The 26,689-nt window shown below is 37.4% G+C and overlaps 1 protein-coding gene across 1 annotated transcript in view; it reads left to right on the top strand.

Moving 5' to 3' along the window:
• Positions 1-26,689, top strand: part of Ranbp16 (Ran-binding protein 16) — a 902,587-nt gene that overhangs the window by 672,732 nt on the left and 203,166 nt on the right. The window contains exon 20 of the mRNA XM_090384993.1: positions 20,422-20,476. Within this exon, the coding sequence (XP_090241119.1) occupies positions 20,422-20,476 (55 nt within the window). The remainder of the gene's footprint in view (positions 1-20,421; positions 20,477-26,689) is intronic.

Genomic DNA, 26,689 nt, shown 5'->3' with positions numbered 1-26,689 from the left:
AGAAGAAAAATGCATGGGATGCACATAAATTGTCAGGCTACACAGAAGCCTACTGAAGATACAAGCTAGTCTGTAATCAAGTCACAATGGAGGTTAGGCAAGTAAAGGCAACTTATGAAAAATATTTGGCAAAGGATGCAAAGAAAAACAGAAAATACTTCTTTACTTATATAAACTCTAAAAGAAGGGGATGAATCAGATTGGTCCACTTCATATCAGTGGTTTGACTGTAGTTGAACCTCCTTGAATAACTCCTCATGTGTGAATGTAGATGCAAAATATTCATTACTCATTCAGTTTATCATCTAATTGAGCAGGATCATCGATAGTCAAATCACCTATGTTAAGTGGACCAATCTGATTAATCCCCTTCCTTCTAAAATTTACAAAAGTAAAGAATTCTTTGCTGTTTTTCTTTGCCAGTAAATTTGCACTCTTTCTTGGTAAAATAAAATCGTTTCCCTTGTTTTCAGCATTACATTAACACTCAACTAATTCAGTAAAGAAAACACTTTACTAGTTCAGAAGGAAAAGAAACCTTCTTTCTTTCTTTCTTCTCTTTTTAGTTTTATTACTAACTCACTACTGCTTGGTCACAAAGGTGGCACTGCTCCTGCCCTCACGTGACGGGGACAGTAACTTGGAAGGGAAAAGCTCTCCCTTCCGGGAAGAAGTGGAGTAATCAGTTCCTAAAACCGAGAAATCCACTGGGTGCATAGATGAGACCCCTACATGGCGAAAACAGACAGAGACTGATTTTGTTGCAGCTAAACATCAAAAGAGTGACGTAGCCAGAATCAGAACTCCAACTTTCCTTATTATACACTTGACTCAAGAACAATAGTTGGTAGATGACTTTCATCAACCGGTGAAATACCACCACTTTGCTTATTGGAGGCTTGAAGTGGTGAAACCCATGTTTAGTCTCTAGAGCAAAGTTTCCGGCACCCCCCCCTCCCCCATACTTCTCCTTCAAACCCATGCACGGTACTAAGTACTGTAGGTTTTGATACCTTTTGTGTTTGGGGTTTTCATAAAAAAAAAAAAAAAAACCTATTGGCAAACTATTGCTGTTTCTAGTGCAAAAATGCCTAGAAAGTATAATAGGTACATCCAAGAAAGTTCATCAATTAAGATCAGGAGACTTACTGGTTGAAGTTGCCACTGCTTGACAATCTGAGCAACTACTAAAATTAAAAACGTTTGGTGGAGCTTTCGTTACACTTTCATCACACGTTTCCCTGAACACGTCAAGAGGTGTCATCACCGAATGGGACCTCATGAACGTGTCAGATGAAGGACTAAAACAGGAATTACAAGACCAAGGAATCATCAGTGTCAGAAGAATAATGACAAAGTAGGACGGCATACTTGTTCCTACTCGGACCATTATACTCACGTTTGATAACCCTAAACCACCAACAGCAATCAAAGCAGGTTATCTTAATTACCATGTTAAAGCGTACATTCCAAACCCCTTACACTGCTACAAGTGCGAGAAATTTGGGCACACATAGACAGTCTGCAGAGGTGCAGCTGCTTGTGCTACATGCGGATCCACTGAGCAGTCGAATACTGATTGCACGGCAACAACACCAAGTTGTCCTAACTGCAAAGAAGCCCATTCGGCATTTTCCAAGGAGTGTTCCCTCTGGAAACGGAAAAAAATGTACAGCGGTATAAAATTGAGCATAATGTCACCTACCAAGAGGTGAAAAATCCTTACCAGCCCTGAATGCTAAAACTAACCTATGCTCAAGTAACCAAAAAACAAATAACAATTGCAACCCAAACAGTGGTAACCATACCACCAAATGAATCACTGTCTGATTTGGCAAGGTCAGTATTGGCCATCATTCCACCAAGCCAAACAGTAAGCAAAAAGAGTAAAGCTATTAATACGCCAATTACCGTACAACCAGATGCCACCGCACAGCCAAACATAACAGACCCACTTTTAATGCCAACCAAATCTGACAGGAGATAGCTCACAACAAGAGGAACAGGTATTAAAACTATTCACAAACTAGGATATGGACACGGGGAAACCCTCCTTTCCGAAGAAAGGGAAAGGAAACGTGGGCGAAACAAATCTTTAGCGCCTCGAAAACAAATTGAGGATTCTACTAAACCCAGATAATGCTTACGTTTCTGCAGTGGAATTGTAGAGGATATCGCAGCAATTTAAATGACATACAGGATCTCTTCACACGATATGATCCTATTGCCCTCTGCCTACAGGAAACCAATCTAACGCCACATATACCTGTTTCTCTACGGAACTACATAATTCATTGGCAAGATCGTGTTGAAAACAACCTTCGTAATCTGGTACATGGAGGTGTAGCGTTGATAATCAACACTCAAATACCCTCCATATCACTCCCGTTAAAAACAAACCTTGAGGCAGTTGAGGTACGAGTCAACGTTAATTTTGACTTGACTATCGTCTCGCTATACTCGCCACCTAATCAAAATATAATGTATGCTGACCTAGAAGAACTAGTGGTACAGCTTCCTCAACCCTACTTTATCCTAGGGGACCTCAATAGTCATCATCCGTTTTGGGGAAATCAAAATCTGGACAAACGTGAACAAATTATAGAGAAATTACTTGACCAGCACAATCTGATCATTCTCAATAATGGCGCACACACTTATACGCATTTACCTACAGGATCTACTTCAGCTATTGATGTTTCTCTGTGCTCAGCATCCATATATCCTCTATTTAAATGGACTATTCATAGCAATCCACTGGGTAGTGATCATTACCCAGTGATATGCCAAATTGATAAAAGCATCCCCCACTTTTCAAACAGAACTCCAAATGGAACTTTTTCAAAGCAAAATGGGACATATACAAGCAACTAGCAATACTGGAAGAAAAGCAGGTCCAGCAAACATCCGTAAACTTGGCCACAGAATATATATCTAACCAAATACTAGAGGCAGCTGACCAAGCGATTCCAAAGGAATCCATCAAACTATCAGCACGTTCAAAATCGTGGTGGAATAATGAATGCAACATGGCAAAAAAAAGAACAGAGCATGGAACATCTTCAGAAAGTTTCCAACAACTGCAAATCTCATCCACTTTAAACAGGTTCGGGCAAAAGCAAAACATATTAGACAGACTAGCAAAAGAGAAACACGTTTCGCCTCCACAAGTACAAGAACTACAAAAATGCAAACGATATGGTCAAAAATACGACGCATGTACTCAAAACATCCACACATCAACCTTCCCATACTAACTGTAAACGGTTGTGATATTACAACACCAGTGGAGATTGCAAATGCATTTGGCGAATCATTCATGAGAATCTCAGTCACAACATCTTACACACCTATTTTTCAGGTATGCAAAGCACAGGCTGAGAAACATTTCATCAATTTCGAATCGGCATCTAGTGCTGCATATAATGTCCCCTTCACAATATCTGAATTGCGCCATGCTTTCATCATCATCGTCATCAGCCATTTTCAATCCACTGCAGGATGAAGGCCTCTCCGGCAACTTTCCAGTTCCTTCTGTTTTGAGCACTGGCCATCCATTTACTACCCAAAAACTCATGAATTTCACCTATCCATCCCCGCCTTTGTCTTCCAGGTTTTCTTCTAGCTCCTCTTGGGTACCATTCTGTTATTTTCTTAGTCCATCTGTCATCATGTCTTCGAGCTGTGTCCTGCCCAAGACCATTTCAGTTCTTTAGTTTTGATAAGAATGTCTTTTACTTCAGTTTGCTGCCTAATCCTAAACCAGATGGAATACATTACATCATGATAGCACAACTTACTGACCCAGCCCTTAAGACACTGTTACTGCTTTATAACAGAATTTTCAAAGAGAATACCTTCCCAGACAAATGGCATCATGCTTATGTTTTGGCATTTCCGAAACCAGGAAACGTCCCTACAAATCCACAACATTACCGACCCATTGCACCCACCAGCTGCTGAGCAAAGTCCTAGAAAAAATTATACCTGCCTGACCTGGTTTTTAGTCCAAAACAACCTTCTTAACCCAATACAGTGCTGTTTCCTTGAAGGCAGATCCACTCTTGACTTACTCATCAGGTCAGAAATAAACATCCGTGATGCTTTTGTACGAAAAGAACACAATGTAGTGGTTCTCTTTGACATAGAAAAAGCTTTTGACACAGCTTGGAGGTATGGTAAAATGCGAAACCTATACTATCTAGAACTACGTGGACACCTGCCAAAATTTCAGAAACTTCCTCCATCATGTTGACTTGGCGCATTATGGCCTTAGCTGCCAGTGCGCCATTAAAATCCAAACCAACCAACCAATCCTCCATCATCGCTCATTTCAAGTTAGAATCAACAACCAGTTTTATCCAAGAAGAAAGGGTCTCACAAGGTTCAGTATTAAGTGCCGCCCTATTTAACATAACAATGAACTCCATAACACAGAATCTACCACAGACAGTGTCCACTACTCTGTATGCCGATGACTTCAGTATCTCCTGCCATTCGCCTAATATGCGAATGGTAGGAAGACAGTTGCAAGGTGCCATCAACAAAGTTGTAAAATGGTCCCAAAAGAATGGTTTTCGCCTCTCACCACAAAAGACTGTCTAGATACACTTCTGTAGGAAGCGTAACCTACATCCAGACCAAGAACTTCACCTAGAAAATCAAATGATCCCAGTGGTTCGCAGTGTCCGCTTTCTTGGTGTGGTTCTAGACCAAAAACTTACCTTCCTTGAACATATAAAAGCGCTCCGGATTACTTGTCTTTAGAAACTAACCATCTTAAGAGTACTATCTGGCACATCATGGAGAGCTGACCGTTACATGCTACTGCTTTTATATCATGCATTAATTCAGTCACGTCTAGACTAGGCTCTGTGGTCTACAGCTCTGCTAGAACAAGTGCCTTACGTTGGCTTTATCCCGTACACCACCACAGTTCTCTCCGGCTTGCACTAGGGGCATTCCGTACATCACCAGTGCAGAGCTTATATGCTGAAGCAGATGAAACCTCTTTACACCTATGCAGAGAAATGCTTCTGTTAAACTATGCAGCAAAGGTTAAAGGGCAACTAGAAAACCCTGCTTGGAATGGACTTTTCTCGCCCAAATGGGAGAACCTTTACAGAGCCTATCCATCTAAAAAAACCCATCAACAGGGATACGCCTGTGTTCCCTGCTCAGTGACTGGCAAATTGACCCTAGCATGATACAGCCTACTACTCCTTAGATGTATCACATACCGTTGTGTGACCTATCACTCACATTGTTGGGGAAACACACCTTATCCCAACAGAACATATTGCAAACTCATGCCGCATTGATAACCCAGCACGCAGAGTACATGCCAATCTACACAGACGGATCTAAAACTGACACCCATGTTGGTGCAGCAGCAGTTTTCCCAACCTTACCATGGCCAAGAAACTCCCCCATTGAATGCAGCAGCTGCACTGCAGAACTCTGTGCTATCTTCATAGCATTAAATTTCACCTTATCAACAAATATATTGAACAGTGTGATCTATACAGACTCCATTAGTGCTATCCAAGCTATACAGCAAAATAAAAATCATGATAACCCCTTACTTATACAGATTTGGAATACTACAACTAAGCTAAATAGGAAGAAACAAAAAGTCATCTTTTGTTGGATCCCTGGTCATGTGGGAATTTCTGGAAATGAATGTGCTGACCTAGCTGCGAAAACTGCTACAGATCCTATAGATGAACCCATTAGTATACCGATCACAGACTACAACTCAATTATAAAGAAGCGGTGTCTGGAAAAATGGCAACACATCTGGCAAAGTCAAGTTGGGAACAAACTATTCCATATAAAGAAACATCTGCAACCTTAGAAATCCAGTTTACATGAAAACGGGCATGAAGAAGTCATATTAGCCCGACTAAAGAAGATAAAGATGTGTCAGATGTGTCTTCTTGCGGGTACTGATCCACCACTGTGTACAAATTGCAACACTCAGCTCACTGTTCAACATGTACTCATTGATTGCCCCAAATACAATAGTGACCAACAAGCTTTGTTTACCTCTTTTTCCAGGACGAACATCTCTTTCAGTATTGCTGACCTCCTGGCAGATACCCCACAGGTGATCAGAATTTTTTCATTCCTGAAATAGATACAACTGTACAAAGCAGTGTGAATCTCAACATTTATATACATAAACTGTTATTTAACATCACCATAGTTAGGTGCATTATGGCCTTACTGCCCTTGCACCGTAAAGCCCATAAACAAACAAACTTTGCCAAAGATTTCTCGTAATCTGCCTTTGCCTGCCTAAACTCCTTTGTGACTTGATTACAGACTAGGTTGTATCTTCCATAAGCTTTTGTGTCGCCTAACAATTTATGTGCATCCCATGCATTTTTCTTCCCTGCCGCGAGTCTCATTAGTTCATCTGACGTCCATTTAGGCCTAAACCTTTCTTAATTGGAACAAAAAGCTTAGTAGCTTCCAAATTTACTTCCTTGAATGCTTTCCATTTAGAATTAACTGTTGGTAACATCATCAGTTGGTCTCACTGTATAGAATAAAAAAATAACTCAAACCACTGTTGTCCACTTTACAAAAGCAAAAACCCTTCCCTTTACACCTAATGGTAGTTACATGAGTACACTGTGATCACTGTCTCCTAGCAGTTCCTTTATCTTGAAATTCTTAATGCATGAATAATTAATGCTGATATTCAGATCAAGAGTGGTACTCCCTCTTGTTGCCTCAGTAACATGCTGCTGTAGAAAACAATCATCCAATAAATCCATAAAAGCTTTGCTAGTGTGCAAGTGACCAAACCACAAGTTCCAGTCTATATCTGGGAAGTTGTAGTTTGGTCACTTGCACTGTGTGACACCAGGTCTCTGATATTCCAACAGTATCTGCCTTTGGTGTCTTGACTAGTACTTCAGTTTCAAATTTATTTACTATACTCTTAGCATTGGTGTACATGCAAGTATACATGCACCTGTTCTTACTCTTAGTTACCCCTAACACAGCCAAACCCCCGGGGGGCTCACATCTGGTGAGTATGGGCTTGGCACACCGTGGGTTATCATCATTCTTCATTTTCTTGGTGATTCCCTTCTACTTTTGACTCTCTCTCTCTCTCTCTCTCTCTCTCTCTCTCTCTCTCTCTCTCTCTCTCTCTCTCTCTCTCTCTCTCTCTCTCTCTCTCTCTCTCTCTCTCAGGGTAACTTGGGAATTTATTTTTTTTTTTTCCTGGTGCAGCATAAGCCTCAGGCTTCCTTGCACCATATGGCTATTAATAATAATAATAATAATAATGTATTTACTTGTTTCATGACTCCCAGTTGTTCCTGAAATCCCCAGCAACTTGCTTTCCAGGCTGCTTCTCATTCCAATAGAGGCAGTGCAAGAATCATTTCCACCTCGGCTACTGTTAATCTATTAGTCTGTGAATCCCCCCCCCCCCAAACTAGCAGCTTTCCGACCCATCTAATATTGCCTCAATAGCATCAGCAAATATTTTTTAAGTGTGTCCCATCTCTGTAGAAGCAATCTCTCCTGTTAACAAGCACAGACTGCTGAGAAAAATTCAACCCCATGAGCCTTGTACATTTGCTCCAGGGCTGAATTCATTGACAAGGCCCCCTTCGTATCCTCCCCCCTTTCATGTCTGGGCAGGATTGCAGACACTTTCAAATTTAACTGTAACTTGCGACTTTTTTTCAAATTTAACTGTAACTTGCAACTTTTTTTTCAAATTTAACTGTAACTTGCGACTTTTTTTCAAATTTAACTGTAACTTGCGACTTTTTTTCAACATTGACTTGTACTTGCTAAGTACATCCACAGATCTCCTACACTTAATATCATTAGTGCCAATGTGTTACAATGATATCACCTTTTGTGCCCTTAAAAATGATATCTACAACATCATCACCTATCCTCCCAGGGTATGTTTGCCCCTGGCAGACATACTCTGATCCTATTCCACCTATGCTTTTTGCACAATATATTTGTCGTTTCCCTGACAATCGAGTCGCCAACAATAACTAGCTTCTGTGGGACCAGCACATTCTCTCCTGAAAGTTGCCTCTGTGTTGCTTGGTGCATAAGAATGAGCTCTGGCATTGAATTTGGCAGCTTAGAGCTTGATGGCCCCCATTTTAATTCTTTAGAGCATCCACCTGACTCTAAGCTCTCCTGGCTCCCATCAGAACGCTGAGTTTGTGCCTAATTTCTCACATTCTCTGCACTTAACACACACACACACAAAGACATCCTCCATGGGTAGATCATGTCCTGTTCAAGAGAGATCCGCAAACATGTCGCATTTTGCATTTTTTTTTTAGATTGTGTATTATAATAAAGCAGACTTTTTTTTTTTTTTTTTTTTTTTATAAAATGCGCATTGTGGTGATAAGTTTTACATCAGTTTTTTTCCATTTCCAGTGTGACTTCTAACAGTGAATTTCGAATTTCCTTGATTTTGTGTTTGTACATACAATATACATTGAAGAAAAGAAATATGGTAATTTTTCTTTTTCAAAAACAATTGTTGCAGTTTCTTTCATTGTTTCTTATGGCACCAAACTGTAGCGTGTGTTTGCTTTTTTTTTTTTTCCCCCCCTTCTCGATAAAGCTTTAGAAGAACTTTGATGCAATGACATGCCAGCACGTTCATCACCCAATGTAATATAAAAATAAATCCCTTTTCTAAAAAAGGAAACGAAGGAGTACCAAGTTTGTTGAGTTCTAGGGTAGTTAGCATGAGAATAAAAAAAATAATAATAATTGAAAAAAGCTTTAGAAAATGCACATATGATGGTACATTTTTATCTTTTGCTTGAAAATCAATAGAATCATCCGAAATTTTAAGAGGTAAAATTTAATAAAACAGTTCTAGCTTCAGCTGTTCTGAGTTTCAGCTCTGTTGATAGAGTAAAAATTATAGAATTTATTAGTTTAAATTTGATATGGGTAAATATGTACCACACAGGAAGCAATCAGCATTCATAATGTAAATAAAGTTTTACTTGTCTTGATTGTACTGTAGTTGGTTACAGTATGATTTACATTAGTACCATCAAAAATTGTTATTGGTTTTATTAGAAGTTGATTGGAATATGCAAATAACACCAAAAAATTTAGGTAACTGCAAACTAATCGCTGTCCTTGCCATAGAAGAAAGCTTTTAATGGATGTGTATTCTCTTTAGTGTCCATTAAAATTTAAAAAAAAATAAATAAATAAAATTTCTATGCATAAAAGAAAAGAATGATGTTCAAACAAACCAAGAAAGCTTCCGATACAAAGGTCACCTGTTTGGTGGATGATCTAGGACATCATTTTCAAAAGTGACCCATTGGGGGAGCTGTTCAGGAACCAAGGAAGTGACAACTAAGGTGTAATATTGATAAGGAAGGTCATCCACTAAAAACAATCTGTGCTGTCAAGTCATTCTCTGTGTGTAATATTCATAGGCATAAAGGCAATTTCCTTAGGGTACATGTGCTGCTATGAAGATCTAGATAAAACTATGCTGAAAAACTTTAGCAAGCAGTTATGCAATTAGTATATAAATATTATTTGTATTAAAAATTTAATAGATATTTCTTGCTGCATGTGTCTCTGTGTTGCACAAGTTTATATTGAAAAATTATATTTTCTTATAAATGCAGAGGTAGCACAAATTTGAGTTGGGCAGTGCATAATTTTTTAATTTGAAATTTTTTGTAGACAAGTTTCCAGTACTACTTGGTGTTGTTTTGCAGCATGAGTTCTGTCAGTGTTATTATCAAAGAAGAAATAATTATAATGTATAGTGGTGCTTGGTTCAGGAGCAGACAATTGCACAAGAAAAATTGAAATACACGCAACCCCCATATAACACAGTTTCTCTCTAACTTAGTTAGAGAATTGTGGCAAACCTTACATAATGCAGTATTTTTGTGCAGGGAAAACTGCAGTTACGTTGGATGTAATTTTTCAACATTTCTGTTCATTTTTTTGAATTCCCGCTGTTGATTTGCAAGTTATTATGCAAAAAAAGTTATTAGGAAATCCCCGTATTAGGTTCTGTGCTTGTTTGATACCATAAAAAATTGTAACTTCGAAGTGTGCACGTGTCTTTTAAGATTTTTATAAGGTTATATTGATTTTTATTTGATAGTTTATAATTTTTTCTGTGTAAGTATTACTAAACTTTCTTCTGGGTAAGTATTACTAAACTTTCTTCTTAAGAACCGTATAGGAATAATTTCTTTGTTGTGAATTAAATTCCAGCCCTAAATTATGCTTTAAGGAAAGTTAAAAAGCAACTTTATTTCTCTAGAATGAAAGATACAAATTTTGGATAGTCTTAAAAAAGGGGAATAGTTATCATATGTTGCCAAAAGTTTAAATTTAAATGAAGCAACAATCTGGACCATAAAGAAAAATTAACCAAAAATTAAAACTGCTGTTGCTGCAGGATCTTTCATTTCCACAAATATGACAGCTCTTCCCTGACCGCCAATAATTGAAAAAATGGAAAAAGCACTCGGTATTTGGAATGACAATGGCAGTAAAAAAACGGATCCTATTAGATGCAATGTAATTAAACAAAAGGCACCAAAAATTTATAACCATTTAAACTGGAGAATCTTCTGTTAACCCAGAGTTTGTTGCCAATAAATGTTGGTTTTTAGCAATTTAAAAATTCCTTCTCATTACATAAGGTAAGAATTCAAGGGGAACGTGCATCAGCTAATAATGAAGCTGCCAAGAAGTATGCAGAGGAATTTCAAAAAATTATTGAACAGCACGGATACACACCACATCAAATTTTCAATGCCAGTGAGACAGGTCTTTGGTGGAAAAAAATGCCCAACAGAACATTTATTTCAAAAAAAGAGAAAACTGCACCAGGTTTTAAGACATTAGGAGATTACATGGTTACATTATAAAACCTATCCTAGTTTATAGATCCTCTAGTCCTGATGCAATGAAAGGTGTAAATAAAAACATGTTAACGGTATATTGGAAAGCAGATAAAAAAGCATGGATAACTGCCGATTTGTTTAAAGAATGGTTTCCAAATTGTTTTGTACTAGCTGTGGAAAACTATTTAAAGCGGAAAAATCTAAATTTCATAATTTAATTACTATTGGATAACATGCCAAGCCATCCGAAAGATTAAATCATCGAAATGTTGAAGTAACGTTCCTGCCACCTAATACAACTTCTTTAATTCATTATATCTACCCTTAAAACTCATTACATCATAAAATCGTTACAAAGGATTTTGGAAAAAATTGATTCCGAATCTATTGAAGTGATGGAAGCATGGAAACATTTTTCAGTTGTGGACTGTATTGAATCATAACTTTATCGCTCAAAGAAGTAAAACCGTTAACATTAGATATGTGTTAGAAAAATGTATGGCCAGAGTCAGTTCAGTCAGGATATTGTCGAACCAGCGGTAAATGGAATTGCTGCAATAATAGAGTTTGCTAAGCCGGTAGGAGGGGAAAGTTTTAATGATATGACTGCTGAATACTTTCAAGAATTACTAGTAGAAAAAGAGGCTGGCAAAGTGGATTTGATGGAAATGGCATCGGAGGTTAACCAAATCAATTCAGAAAATGATAGTGCAGATGAACTGAAGTTCCAAATTTTACACTAAAAAGCGCATATGGGAAGGCATAATCCTAGCCAAGCAATTAGAATCTTATTTTTTGAATGCATATCCTTTGACTGAAAGGAGCACAATGTTCAAAAGGGAGCTTCAAAAATACCATGAAAGTTACAAAGATCTATCAAGCAAAAGTAAGCAAACCCAGATTACTGATTTTTTTGAAGAGGGCAGAAGATGCACAAAATCTGGATGCTGCAGAAGAAAGTTCAAAAGGTGAAGTATTCTGCAGCAGAGAAAACATTCCTGGTTGATTATGCTTAGCAGCGATGAAGAGGAAGAAAATTAAATAATCGTACATTATCTGACATAGTATCACAGTTTGTAAGACATTTGTTCATTATTGCTATTTTTAATTAAAATTGAGTTTCCGATAGTTATTAAAAATGTCTTTTTTAGGTTTTGGAACATAAACCCCCGTTTTTGTACTGGTTCTTAGTCCCGCATAACACTGTTTCACACTACACAAGATTTTATAGGAACCTAACTACCATGTAATAAGAGGAATTACTTGTATATCAAATTGATTATTTTTACAGCGATGGGATATGCTTAAATAGAAGGGGTGCAAGAATATTCACTGATGCTATCGAGGCATTGGTATGTGAGTTGGAAAACTGATAGCTTGGATGGTGGGGGGGGGGGATACACAGACTATTATATTAACTAGAGTCGCTGGCAGAGGTCAATGCAATTCTTGCACTGCTTCTATTGGAACATGCAGCATCCCGGAAAGATATTAATTGGAGATTTCAAGCCCTGCAGTGAGTCATCATGAAACAAATAAATACATATACTCTGTTCATGTAACTAAGAGTAATAATTGGCACATGTATACTTGCTTGTACGCTAATGCTAGGTGCACAGTAAATAAATTTGATGAATTTGAAGTAATCAAATGCAGATATTAAAAACATTTTGTTACTCAGACATAAGGGATGCTGAATTAGAATATGAGGAGTGCAATGCATACAGAAAGAACATAGTGTATGGTTTTGAGGGTAGGGCGGAACTGGTGGCTTACCATAACTCTTCCATCAGTACTCTTGTGGACAAACAGAACTCTATGAATGCAGAAGTGTGTGTGGTGTAGTGTTATATTATGTTGGTGCATTGCTCTTCTGGATACTTGGCCTTGGGCCTCTAATGGAACCCTGCCTTGTCCATCACCATATGGAGAGCAGTAGGAAAGGCATTCTCTGACTAGTCTCGTCCGGGATTGCCCCAGCTTTCTGGACAGAGACCATGTTAAAAAAAAATAAAATAGAGTTTTTTATGGAAGTGAGGATATGGGGATATAGTGAAGTGGGGTGGGTCAGAATGAGTAGTTAAAAGAAGTGGGCCACAGAGAAGAGGGGCCCGCTGTTATGTTGAGGTGAAATGGGAGAAGTGGGTTTGAGGAAATGCCCAAAGGGGAAAAAGTCATAGAGAACAGGGGGTCCCTGTGTGTACACAATAAGTCAACCATGGAAAAGGATCTCACGCTACTGAAGTATCGTCAACAGTTCATAATTAGGAGTTTAGATTAGTGTCTTCTTATCCCTTTTTTTTTCTGGGGCAGATCAAGGTAGCGTTGTTATTCTCACTATTCAGGGGTTTGGTGATGTCAAGTCCAATAGTGTTCAATTTTTTTTTGGTCAGAAGAAGGAACAGATAGTGTCCCTCAATACTGTGTATAAGTCAGCAAGATTGTGATGTTGGTGGAGTTCTCAAGTCTGATTCAGAAGTTGTATAGTGATTCTGAAATCAGTGCTGAATCACAGATGATTTATTGTTAGTGGTTTATTCCTTGGAGGACTAAGCATTTTCAACTCTCCCTATATTGTTTCTGCAAACTCATCTATGTAGGAACACAGTTTTGACAAATTCACTGAAGGGTTTATAATGAAGTTTGTCCTGTATGTAGAGGTAATGGCAATGTCAGAGGTGATCCTGTATTTTTGTTATCACTCTAATTCAGAACTCCTCAGTCAGGGCAAGAATACATTACAGCTTTCTGACTCACCACAAAAACACAGAATGGATTTTGTCCAATACCCAAGTATGTTAACCTTTGGATGAAGGGACTATTCCCTGTTAGAAGTAGGTGATCAGAAGTCCCCGTGAGAACCGGTGGGGGGGGGGCTTAAAGCTCGTATATGCAATTGTTGGTATGATTTTTTTTGGTGGATTCCAAATTTTGTTTCAGAGTTCCATGATCTTGCTGCCAATTATATCTGAGTTTCTCAGCTATCCTTCTTCTTTCCCTCTTTAAGTTGTTTGCCGTGTCCAGCCGGATTCCCAAGATCTCAATTTGGATTTATTTTTTAAGATGATAGTATAGTCCTTTTTTGACTACTTCAGGCTGTAGTGGCATGAAGCCTGCCAGAGTTAGAGGGCAGGGCATGCAGAAGGCTCTCATTACAGTAAGAAGCATTGCCCTCTGTTGAGTCTAATTTCAGCTTATTTTTTAACCAGGACAGCTTTGGTGCATCACACCACTACATCATAGCATGCTATATGAAGAAAAATGGCTTTGCATATCAGAGCTACTTGTTTGAGGCCCCAGTCTTCACAACTTGTTCTGGCTATCATCGCAATATATTTTTTGATCTTAATAGCCAAATAAACTAAATGTGGGTAAAAGGACAAGAACATGTCCATCGACCAGAAAAAATGGTCCAAGGACTGAGCCTTGAGGGCAGTCATGAGTGACTTTTTGGTATTTGGCTATAACCATTCTTCTGTTGAGATAAGATTTAATGCAACCATAAAGGCCCTGAGTGCCAAGTGATAGTGACAAACTATTTTCTCTGTGATATATAGAGTGTCTTGTTCTCTTTCATTTACTTCAACTGGTTTTGTGATTAAAGTGTTAAAGTAAGAACCCGGAAAGGAAAACTACCTTTCTTTATTCAGGATATGTATTTTAATGACTAACAAATTCTACTAACTTCTACAACCGCTTGATCACTGGTGGCACTGTTCCTGCCTCCACACGGTGGGTCCTGTAACCTGGGAGAAGAAACTCACTCTTCCAGGGCTAAAAGGAGCAACAATGAATATCAACAGACATCCCATTTATGGATCCTGTGACCCAGATCCATCGACCAGAGATGACATTAATATATCCAATGCAGAGAGGCAGAAAAAAGAAGGAAATAAAAACCTTGCTCCTCTTTTTCTAATTCTGCACTCCTTGACAGATAACCCTTTGAGTAAGCTGAGCCCATTTTTAATTCAGAAATGTCTTAAAATGTGAGTGGCCCTCCAAAAATGGTCTGAAGACTTCAATCAGGAGTCCTTCTAGTAGAGATAAGTGAGCATAAACACTGGAAAAGACTTTTAAAAATATCAACGTTTGTGGATTCCCATAAAGCATGCCACCTTGAACTCCTCTAATGGAGTTGAAGGTGGCTTCCTTCATATTTCCAAGGAACAGATCATTCAAGGACTAAACAATCAAAATATAATACATGTGAAAAGGATAGTCATCAAGAAAGATGGAGTACTTACTCTTTCTTGGATAGTCATTCTTATATTCAATACGGAAACTCTGCCTTTAACAGTAAAGCTGGATATTTAAGGTGTAAAATTCAAACTTGCATTCCTAACCCAGTCCACTGTTTTAAGTGCCAGAAATTGATCACTTCCTAGCATTCTGCAGAGGTGTAACCATATAATCACCAGTGCCTCCTGTGGTTCAAATGAGCACATTCACACAGACTGCACTCCTGAAATGCAGCGCTGTTCAAATTGCCAAGGAAATCATTCAGCATACTCAAAGAAGTGCACCCAATGGCTGGCAGAGAGAGAAGAAAAAAATTCAAAAATACAAAGTTGAATGCAAAGTGCCATATCATGAAGGAAAGAAATAGATTTTAATGTCCACTAAATGTCTTCCTGTGCATTCAGTTGTGTAGAAGCAACAATTCTCCATAACAGTACAGACCAATTGATCAGTTCCTCCAAGCATGGTTCAAAAGAACCATGCTGGGAGGAATAACATCTGACTGGGCAAGGTCAGTCCTTTCCTCACTAAAAGAAAGCTCTATGCAACAGTATAAAACTCTTCAGTAAATACACCACTGACAATACAGCCAGATAAAAACTCTATATAGAAGCCAGTAAAGCAAACAAGTTCTGAAGAAGAGAATCAAAAATCGCATGAGGATGATCCACTTCTTGAAATACATACAGAGGAATACATGGACCTCAGCAGACCAATATTCCTAAAAAGGAAAAAACAAGAATAAACAGGCGTAAACAAGCAGACACACCTGATAACCCTCAATAATGCATTGAATCATTCAGAAGAATTGTCATAGACTCCAAGCTAACTTTGACAATGTTTATGACCTAATTATCAAATAAAGCCTGCTGTTCTTTGTCTATTTTTTTAGGAGCATTGGCGATTAAGGCCACGTTACTCTGTATATTGTCTATAAATTGCGTGTGTCCTAAGGTCGATTTTCTGTTTTTCTGGAGAAAAAACTTGAGTTTCCTGGGGGAGGGGGACCATGCTACCTTCACCCAAGCCCGACTAACTCAGCCTTTCTGTGAAAAAAAAAAGACCCATAAAAATTCCTACATTCATCAACGGGATTTGAACTCTGGTGTTTTCCAGCCGGTGTGGGGAGGAGGGCATATGACTAGTGAAGCCCTCATGGGTCATGAGGGCTACAGTAGTAATATCATCATTCTTCTCTTTCTTAGTGATTCCCTTCTACTTATGACTCTCTCTCTCTCTCTCTCTCTCAGGGTAATTCAGAAATATATATATATATATATATTTTTTTTTTTTTTTTTTGGCTGGTGCAGCATAAGCCTCAGGCTTCCTTGCACCATATAGCTACTACTAATAATAATAAATAATATCATCAAAACCTTCCACTCCTACAGATGTAGCAAGTTCTACTATCGCACCAATTCCATTTTCTGCCTGTTCGATCATATTTCCTGAATAAACTGACTCTGGTCATACATTTTTCCACACGAATTTAACATTGACGGTTTTATTTCTTTCAGCGATGAAGCTATGATTCTGATACAGTCCACATTTGAAAAATGTTTCCATGCCTCCATAATTCAATAGATTCGGGATCAATTTTTTCCAAAATCCATTGTAATGATTTTCTGATGGAATGAGTTTTAAAAGTGGATATAATGCCTTGATCCAATGGCTGAATGAAAGAAGTTGTGTTAACCCAGTACAACTGTGGTGGTAGGAACATAATGTTTGGATGACTTAAATCTTTTGGATTTAAATTATCCAATAGTAATAAAACTTTGAAATCTAGATTTTTCCACAAGTTCAAGTACAATAGCACAGAACGTAACATGGGAATTTCCCAACAAAATAAAATACAGTGATTTCTTATTATTTTTTATTTTTTTTTTGACTAGCGAGTCAACAGTGGGGATTCAAAAGGAGTGGAAATGCTGAAAAATTACATCCAACATAATAGCAGGGTTTTCTCCACAAAAAAGCTCAAAAATACGCTGTTATGCAAGGTTTACCGAAATTCTCTAACCGTGTTATATAAGTACTCTGTTGTGTGAGGATTGACGCAATTTATCAATCATGTTAGAGCGAAACAGTGTTGTAGAAGTACCATGCTATACCGGGGGGGGGGGGGGGGTTTGTATATGTATTATTCATTAGATTTGCACAGTTAATTTTTATATCTTCAGTCAATGAATTTATTCATAAGGTGACATTGATTTCTTCCGTTTTAAAATATTCGCTCCTGTATTTCAAAATTTAATTTTCCTTTCATATAGTGTTAACCTCTGCATAATCTTCTGTATTCTTCGAATGCACTAACTGTTAAACTTTTATTTTAGTTTCATCGCCTAAATATTTATCGCTTAGACATAAAATATACCGTATTTCCCCATGTATAAGATGCACCTTAATTTTGGGGTCCGAAATTTGAAAAAAAATGTATTACATAAAGTTATTGAACTCAAGTTTTATTCATCATAAAATTCATACCACTCCTCATCACTGTCAAAACTCCCATCCATTAGCTTGTTCTCGTCTTGTCCTGTGTCTGATGACAAATCGCTGTCTTCATATATTGCCTCGTTCTCAGTTCCATCTATGGCATTTAAAATGCCACACTTCTTAAATGACTTGACAACGGTCTCAATCTTGATATTATCCCAGGATCTTTTCACCCAAGTACAAACTTCTCCTATAGTTGGTTTCTTCACTTTTCCTGCTGGTGTCAAATTGTCCCCAGAAGACTTCATCGATTGGTTCCATTCGTCTCTCATGGCAGCTTTGAAAGGTTTGTTAATGCTGACATCAAGTGGTTGGAGCTGGGATGTCAAGCCTCCAAGTATGATGGCAAGTTTTGTTTTTTTTCCTCTGCAGCAATCTTCTATGTGTTTTTTGTTACGTGTGCCCTGAACTGATCAAGCACCAATAGGGCAGGTTTGCGTAAGAGCCCACCTGGTCTCCTGCTCCAAACTTTCTCAAACCAGATCTTCATCCCATCCTGATCCATCCAACCCTTGTCAGTAACGTGGACAATCACCCCTCGAGGAATGTATTCTTTTGGCATTGTTTTGCGTTTGAAAATCAGCATAGGAGGCAGCTTGGTTCCGTCGGCACAACAAGCTAGAACAACTGTATAATGGCTCTTTTCATGCCCACCTCTCTTCACAGTTACAGTTTTCACCCCCTTCTTATCAACAGTTCTGTTACTTGGGACATCAAATTGAAGGGGGACTTTGTCCATATTTGCAATCTGTCCCAACTCAAACTGATGTGTCTTCCGACATTAAATGACAAAACGATGAAATTCAAGGACCTTCTGCTCATAGTTTTCAGGCATCTTTTGGGCAAGTCTGGTGCGTGTACGCATGCTTAGTCCATTCCGTTTCATGAACCTGAAGCACCAGTTGTGTCCTCCTTTAAAATCAATAACTTCTTTTTCATCAGCAATTCTTCTTGCCTCATGCTGAACCATCTTTGTGGACACAGAAATTCCAATTGTCCTTTGCTCTTCAATCCATATCTTCAATTCCCTCTCTAAATCAGGCCATTTTGCTGACTTGCCTCTCATGGCCTTCTTCTGCCATAGTGTTTTCAGTAAGGTTTTTTCTTCTTCCCGTAGCCAGTCTCGGATTGTTTTCTCAGTTGGAGGAGGACCAAACTTACGTTCAGCAGCACGATTTTCATTCACTTTTAACTTGAATTCAGCACTGTACGAAAATCTTTTCTGACCCATTTCTGGGCAGAACGTAACCTAATATACTGGTAACAAATGCGAAACAATGAGTGCAAAGACAAGCGGGAAATGCAAGTAAAAAAATCTGCAACCACTGTATAAGACGCACCCAGTTTTTATACCCCAAATTTTTCGAAAAAGCGTTCGTCTTATACATGGGGAAATACGGTATATCTAATGAATCCTTTTTACCTCTTCTTCCTTATGGTAAGATATATTTTCTGTTTTTTATGCTTGAAACCACCAAATTTTAATAAACTGAGAGCACATTTTAACACAGCCACTACACACAGTACCACTGTAGTGTTATATGACATACTAGATTACATAAATTTAAGTTTATACTCTGTAAGTTCTGCTTCAATGCTTTTTGTCCCCATTAATACTAATACATTATTACTTAATTAACTGACAATTAATTATTAGCCAGATAATTACCTATTACATTTCACTTCCATTAATTACAGAAAAGAAAAAAAATTTTGAATTAGTGAAATAAAATCACTTTAGCTATTAATACTGCTAGGCAAGTTGTTTTTTTTTTAGAAAAATTTTGCTGTTTAGATTCGTTATGAGCCTCAAATGTAATGCACATCATGCAGTGTCTAACTTTTTAATAGATCACTGATGGGGGAAGAGTACATAAAAGTGTATAAATATCACTTAGGCATCTAAGCTTGTGCAGTGTTAGCACATGATAACTGTGTATATATTATGATTAGTTTACCTGCTTTGTTGATGAGAAATTATGCAACCCTCACACAAAATTCCTCCTGTTCCGACAGTGTTCAAATCTTCGACTTATCCATGTGGTGTGAAGGAATGATTGTGATCACTGCATTATCCAATAACCTGGTAGTCTATGTTCCCACTCAAAAATCAGAGAAATAATAGAGAAGAAAAATACAAATCTGTCATACACCGATACACCATATGGGTCATAGAGAATGTTAAATTTTATTCCTGAATAAAAATTGCATTGCAAATAAACACCACATGTTTTTTGACCAGTCACTGTGGGCCATTTCAGAATGGTCTTAGAGAGCTGTAAATTGCCCATGATTTTTATGTCAAGTTAACTGTGCAATCTTATTGAACACATTTTTTATCATTCTAATAAAATTAATCTGCTTTCCTAGGGATTAGTTTGATTCCAAGGGGTCCCTTCCCCTCATTTATTTATATTTCTTGTATTTCATGCCTTAGTAACCATTCTATTCTGTTCTGTTTTTATAATTGGTCATGGTTTCTCAATGATCCTAAAAGCTGCATATATCAAAATTGTATGCATTTCTGTATACAATTTTCAAATTATTTCAGTGCCTGTATTGCAATATAGTCAGGTTTGATTAACAATGATTAAAACTACTGCCAACAGGCAACATTTTTTTAAATTTTTTTAATCGATTAAACAATTTACTACTGGTATTCCTGTGTGATATCAGTATCCAGTTTCATATTGAAATGAGACTGATATATATATATTATTTCTAACATTTACTTTTTTCTTTTAATACTCATTCTTATAAAGTGCAATTTCAGGTACTAGGATATTAACATTAGGAGAAGTTCCCAAAGACCAGGTGTATCCTCTGAAATATCCTTTGTGTGTTTTAATTTCAACGATGATTTATTATTGTCAGTAAATGAAATGCTTATTTTTTTTAAAAAAATGTTTTTAGTTTTATAATGTCCATTTTATTATTAGAATGAGTTAATAAAATATAAACATATTTGTATTATGAAAAGCAGTATTTTCTCTAAATTTCAAGATATGAATTTAAAAATCCATATTTTGAAATTACAGTTGATTCTGGTTATTTGGGACACATCGGTACTAGTGAATTTTGGCCCAATTAAGCGGCTGCCCCAATTATTCGAAGTTTCGCGTAAATAGTTAAAAATACAATGTCCCCCTCCCCCCACCTTTACAATTGGTTCGCTGTACAATCAAATCACGTTACGATGGAGTCACCATTGTAAAGTACCGTTCACTGTATGATGTGTAATAAGCGCCGGTCATTGTGATCATGTTTGCGAATTGAATTTTAATTCAATTAAACAGCGATTCTGATTATAATTAGCGAAAATAGGAGGAATATTATCCACAGGCTATAAAAGTAAAGATATATTAAGTACAAATTTACCCTTTATTACCTTACCAATTAAAAAATTAAATGAAACGTGAAATTCTGAAGAATATACGTGATAATCAGAAGAATTAATACGTACTGTAATATGTACATACTAACTAAACTAGTTGACATTTCTGTTCACTGTCATTTGTGGGTAAGGGTTAAAATTTAAAACAGTAAAAAGATAAGCAATCAATAACAAAAAACACGGCACACACAAATTACAAGTAACACGATACGTGCAAGTGAGAACGGAGTAACAAATTACGAAGCTTTAAAAACAGGAATGAAGAGAATATTCTGAAAATTTATTTTTTTTATATGATTGACGATTTCATGGTAGTGTACACACATTTCACTATAATAACCCACAGAATTCCAGCTGTCGGTATTATTGCAAATTCAATAAGATATACATGGTATGGTCGGAGACAATCGTAGGGTAATCTTCTGTGCTGCGATCTCCTGTCCCGAATAAACGGCATTTTGTCCCAATTAAGCAAAGTAAACCCTGGCTACTTTCTCGATTGGGCTCTGTATTTTAAGATTTGCCCCAAATAAATGGCTGGCCCAAATAACCGGAATCCACTGTATTTTGAAATCAAAACTCAAAATGGAAATTTTGAGTTTGATTGGTTTACATTTTCTTTCTTGAACACTGAAAAAAATAAAGCTAACATAATTTTATCCACGTGCTTGAGCTGCAAAAGGTCTGGTCACAAGTGATAGCAAAATTATTTGAAATTTAAAAAAAAAAAAAAAACTTAAAATCTTTTATTTTTTATGGAAATCTCTAAAACAGAAAAGATGTTGTTATTTATAGTATCGTACTATTTGGTGTGGGTGCAGAAAACAAGATATTAGTTTTAAGGAACACTAACTATTTATGGAGGAAGCAGTTTTTCTTTGTTTTTTTTTTTCTTGTATAAAATGCAAGTATGCAATGTAATCTTGGAAGCTACTAGGCTTTTTATTCCAGCTAAGAAATGCTGTTCTAGATTTAGGCCCATATGGATGTCAGAAGGACTAATAAAACTTGTGGCAAAGAATAAAAATGCATGGAATGCATATTATCATGCAACACAGAAGCCTGTGGTAGATATAAGCTAGTCTTTAATCAAGTCACAAAGGAGGTTAGGCAAGCAAAGGTAGATTATGAGAAATCTTTGGCAAAGGATGCAAAGACTTCTTTACTTATATAAACTCTAAAAGGATGGGCATGAATCAGATTGGTCCACTTGATATTGATAGTTTGACTGTAGATAATCATTCTCAGATAGCTGCCAAACTAAAAGTATTTTTAGTATTTTGCATCTACATTCACACATGAGGATTTATTCAAGGAGGAGAGGGCCAGATGTTTATCAAACTCTAATAGGAAGTTAAACGATTTTGTAATAACTGGGAGAAAAGTGGTGGGGAAATTGTTGACAGTTCCCCAAAACCTCTCTGAGGCTTCTAGATTCCATTCGGAAGATGGCAGTTACGTTAATTAATGACTCATCTCTAACAGTCTCTCTAACAGCCACCAAGAGTCTCTCCACTCGCTGTCTCATAGATGTACTGTTTCTGCTACATGCCTCTTCTACAGATACTTCCATGGGCACTGTTCTTCTGAATTGGCTTCTATAATTCCCCCTCTCTCTTTCAAAATAGTCCGAGCATGTGTTGCAACCAGCCGACATCCACTTACTGTCCAACTTCAAACTCACAGAACCAACTCTTCATCTTCCTCATTTATTCATTCAACTGCCGTTTCAGGAACAACCTTCCTTCATACGTATTTCTGGAAAATTACAGTCTACAGAAGTTAAAGTCTAATGTCAACATATATCTTCTTTCGTCTTCTCAACCTCCAAACCATGCATGGTACTAAGTACTATAGGATCTAATACCTCTCGTGTTTGGGGTTTTCATAAAAAAAAAAAAAAAAAACCACCAACTGTCTTGAAACCTTTTATGGATTCTGTCAGTATCAGTCCACTGGTAATGTTATTGGTTATGTTAACCATCTGTGGACAAATTCAATGGAAAAGTTTGGGAAAATCAAGCAGTTGCTCTTTAGCCTTGTGATCACATTTAGCATAAAGATCCTCTAAACAAGCTTCCATCTTATGGAAGACTGCTGACTGTTTTTTTGCAATTTTTTATCGAGTTTTCTCTCTGCCTGCTAACTGCTGGTGATAGTAGATGGCTTTCTGTCTTTTAACTTTTTCAATCATTCTGTTGTTCCCCAAGTTTCAGTTCTTTCTCCAGGTGTTTTCCTCTAGTATATTCATGTCCTTCTTTGACTGACTGGAAGTCCTGATCATAGTTTTGCTAATGATAGCACATTATCAAGCAAGTTTGTTGAGAAAACGTACCCTGAACAACTTCTCGAAAATCATCATTTTCTGAAATGCTGATCTCCAGCTAATTCTCTGGTGAGTCAAGCATAACTTAATTTCATTCAATCCTTCTAAAACTCAGTACTTTCTTATATCTTGCAAAAAAAGAAAAAGAGTCTGCTGCCCTTTTTTTGCTTAATTTCAACAACTCTCAGATTTTTAGACAAGATCATATTACCCCGACTTCTAATCTCTCTTGTCATAAGCCCATCACAAATATTGCTTCCTCTGCATCAAATAAACTGAGTTTTGTCTTTGTCTCTCAGCATTACATTTCTTCTGACTCACTCTGTACATATCTCAAATTCATCTTACCAGGGAATGTTGTTTCCACATTTGAGGTTAAGCTTCCAAAACCTCTCTCACACTTCTAGACTATTTAAACGAAGTTTAATTAGTCTAGAAGTGTGAGAGAGGTTTCCATTTGTCATGTGGACATGTGTATATGTAAAGGGCGGATCCTAGAACGTTTGTTCAACTCCGCCTCGTATCTCTGTGAAGAACAGTAGCACTACAAATGGGCCAGATATGTGTGTGACGTCGGTTTGTGTGTATTATGTGTGTGTTTTGTTGTTCTGTTCTGGCCGCTTGGCTACCCAGAAGCATCAGTCACCTGGACAGATGATTCTGGGTACTCGTCCACACCATGGGAAGGTGGGCCAGTCCATGTAAAGCACGTACTGTCTCAAGAGAGACTCTGACCCACCTAATGTTGTCAGAAGGTAGGCCAGGATCCTCTGGGGGCCCATTCCAGAGGGAAAAAAAAAAAAAAAAAAAAAAATTATCACCCGTGGTGCTGGATTTGGAACCAAAATTATTAAGATAAAACATTTATATAAATAAATAATAAAATAAATTTAAAAAAATAATAATAAATAAATAAATAAAATAAAAAAAAAAAAAAAAGCACTTAATTTTGTCTGCAGGCCGAGGAAAATTTCATTTCTTGAGGATTTGAGTTTATGTCTTATTAAAGGAGATCTAACCAGCTATGCATCAGCAGGACCGTTGTGCTACATCCTGTTGAGATCTGTCGACACTGAACGCCTTCGAAGAAATACGCCTTGAGCGAAAGTCTGAAGAATCTGAAATGACTCCGAGCTTTGAAGCAGAGACGACTCCTGTCCTGATTGAAAATTAGTAAGTGCTTGAAGACGAAGTCTGAGATCATCATACAGGGAGCAATGAAACAAGATGTGATCCCAACTCTCTGGCGATCCACACGAACAGAGGTCTGTTTGTGATAAATTGAACCTAAGAAGACTCTGGTTCATCGATCCATGTCCTGTCAACAGATACAACGTGAATATGTCCATGCAGAACCACAATCGAACACGTTTATCAAGGAGAAATGAAACTTGTGGTATAAATTTTCTCGTTGTTGCACCAACGGGAGCTGTATCCCATCGAGACTGCCAAATGTTTACTAACTCGTTCCACAGTCTCCTTCTTTCTCTTTTAGCGTCATCTTGAAGGTCTATGGTTATTCATTTGTCAATGGAAATTTCAGTTTCCACTTCTCAGCCCATCTGCTCAATTTTTCTAGATCCTGTTGCAGTAGCACACTGCCATTAACAGCCCTGCCAACCTTTGTATCATCTGCAGACCTGCACATTAAATCTGATATACCTTCATCAGTAGCATTGATAAATATACAAAGCTACAATGGGTTCAACACCGAGCCGTGGGAGACTCCACAAATAAAATTAGACCACGAAGAGCAGCATCCATTGATGACGACTCTGTCTTCTCCCACTCAACCACCCTTTTTTCCACTGTAGCAACTTGCCATTAATTCCATACTGCTCCGATTTTTACAGTAGTCTTCCATCCACAACAGTATAAAAATACTATTTCGATTACTATTACTATTTCAACTTTCCTGAAATAGTAATAGTAATCGAAGCATGTGATCCAAGAAAGCAAGCGTATGAGCTTATGTAGCATCAGCCAAAAAAAAAAAAAAGAGAAAGAAAGAAAAGAAAAAAATTCACACAACCATTCCCTCTAAACGTTTGTACAGTTACTCCTTGAATTTATTTAAGCTATCAACTTACACAATGACAGATGGAAGTTTGTTCCAGCAATTAACCTCCCGCTGGTTAAAGGCAAATTTCAGCACATCTGTTCTACAATGTCTTTCCTCAATTCGAATTTATGCCTCCTTAGGTTCATAATCTGAGTAAATAGAAGAATCCCATCAGAATTCAACGTGCTCAACCCATTCAAGACCTTATACACCTCAATCAGATCACCTCGCAGGTGCCTAGTGTCCAGCCGCTGCAATTTCCAGAACTTAAGCCTCTCTTAGGAAGAGGACACCTTCATTCCCTCACCAATCTTGTTACCTTTCTCTGTACATGTTCAAGCAAATCTACATCCTTCAAAAAATGAGGCTGCCGGACCTGTATGCAGTACTGAAGACATAGCCTAACCATTGCCTCATACAAGGGGATAATCATCTCCTTTTCCCTGCTAGCAAAATTCCTGTATATCATTGACAGAACCCCATGACCTGCTATTGCATTGTTCAGAAAACTTCATATCTGACTGCACAATTACTCCCAGGTCTTTTTTTTTTTTTTTTTCATTTTCTACCACCCTAAGTGTAGTACCACGCAGTTGGTATGTTCCTCTGGGGTTACTTCTACCCATATGCAGTATTTTGCATTTGTCAATGTTAAACTTCAGTTTCCACTTCTCAGCCCAGCTGCCCAAATTTTTTAGATCCAGTTGCAGTAGTACACTGCCATTACTGTCATTAACAACCTTTCTGCCATCTGCTAACTTCGTCACTAAGTCTGATTTACCTTCATCAATAGCATTGAGAAATATACAAAATAATAGTGTGCCCGACGCCAAACCCTGTGGGACTCCACTTCTTTCTCAACAGTACCGTTGAGAAAGAAGGCGGAGCCTTCGAAAGCTACAGATATTTTATCGCTTTTAACCTGGTATATTTTATTGTATTTTATGATATTTTATTTTATTTGTTTTACAGATATTTTATCCCTTTTAACCTGGTATTTTAATTGTTTTATACTGTAAACAGTAATTGTAAGCTTAATTATAAAGTTATCAAAATTTTGGCTTTTGTTTTATTTTGTCATTTCAACATACGGTTGGTGAAAAAATTTAAAATTATATTATGAATTTACCCAACCCCAGAGGCCTATTTGGAGAATTGATTAGATGTTATGGCCATTCAGTAGTACGGTGCATCAAAAAAAAAAAAGGAAAAGTACTGTTGAGAAAGAAAGCAGAACCTTCGAAAGCTACAGATATTTT

Source organism: Mastigoproctus giganteus, chromosome 11, assembly GCF_048544385.1.
Source record: "Mastigoproctus giganteus isolate SK-2022 chromosome 11, ASM4854438v1, whole genome shotgun sequence".
NCBI classification, from domain to species: domain Eukaryota; kingdom Metazoa; phylum Arthropoda; class Arachnida; order Uropygi; family Thelyphonidae; genus Mastigoproctus; species Mastigoproctus giganteus.
The sequence above is the reverse complement of the archived record's forward strand: the minus strand, read 5'-3'. Positions and strand labels throughout refer to the sequence as shown.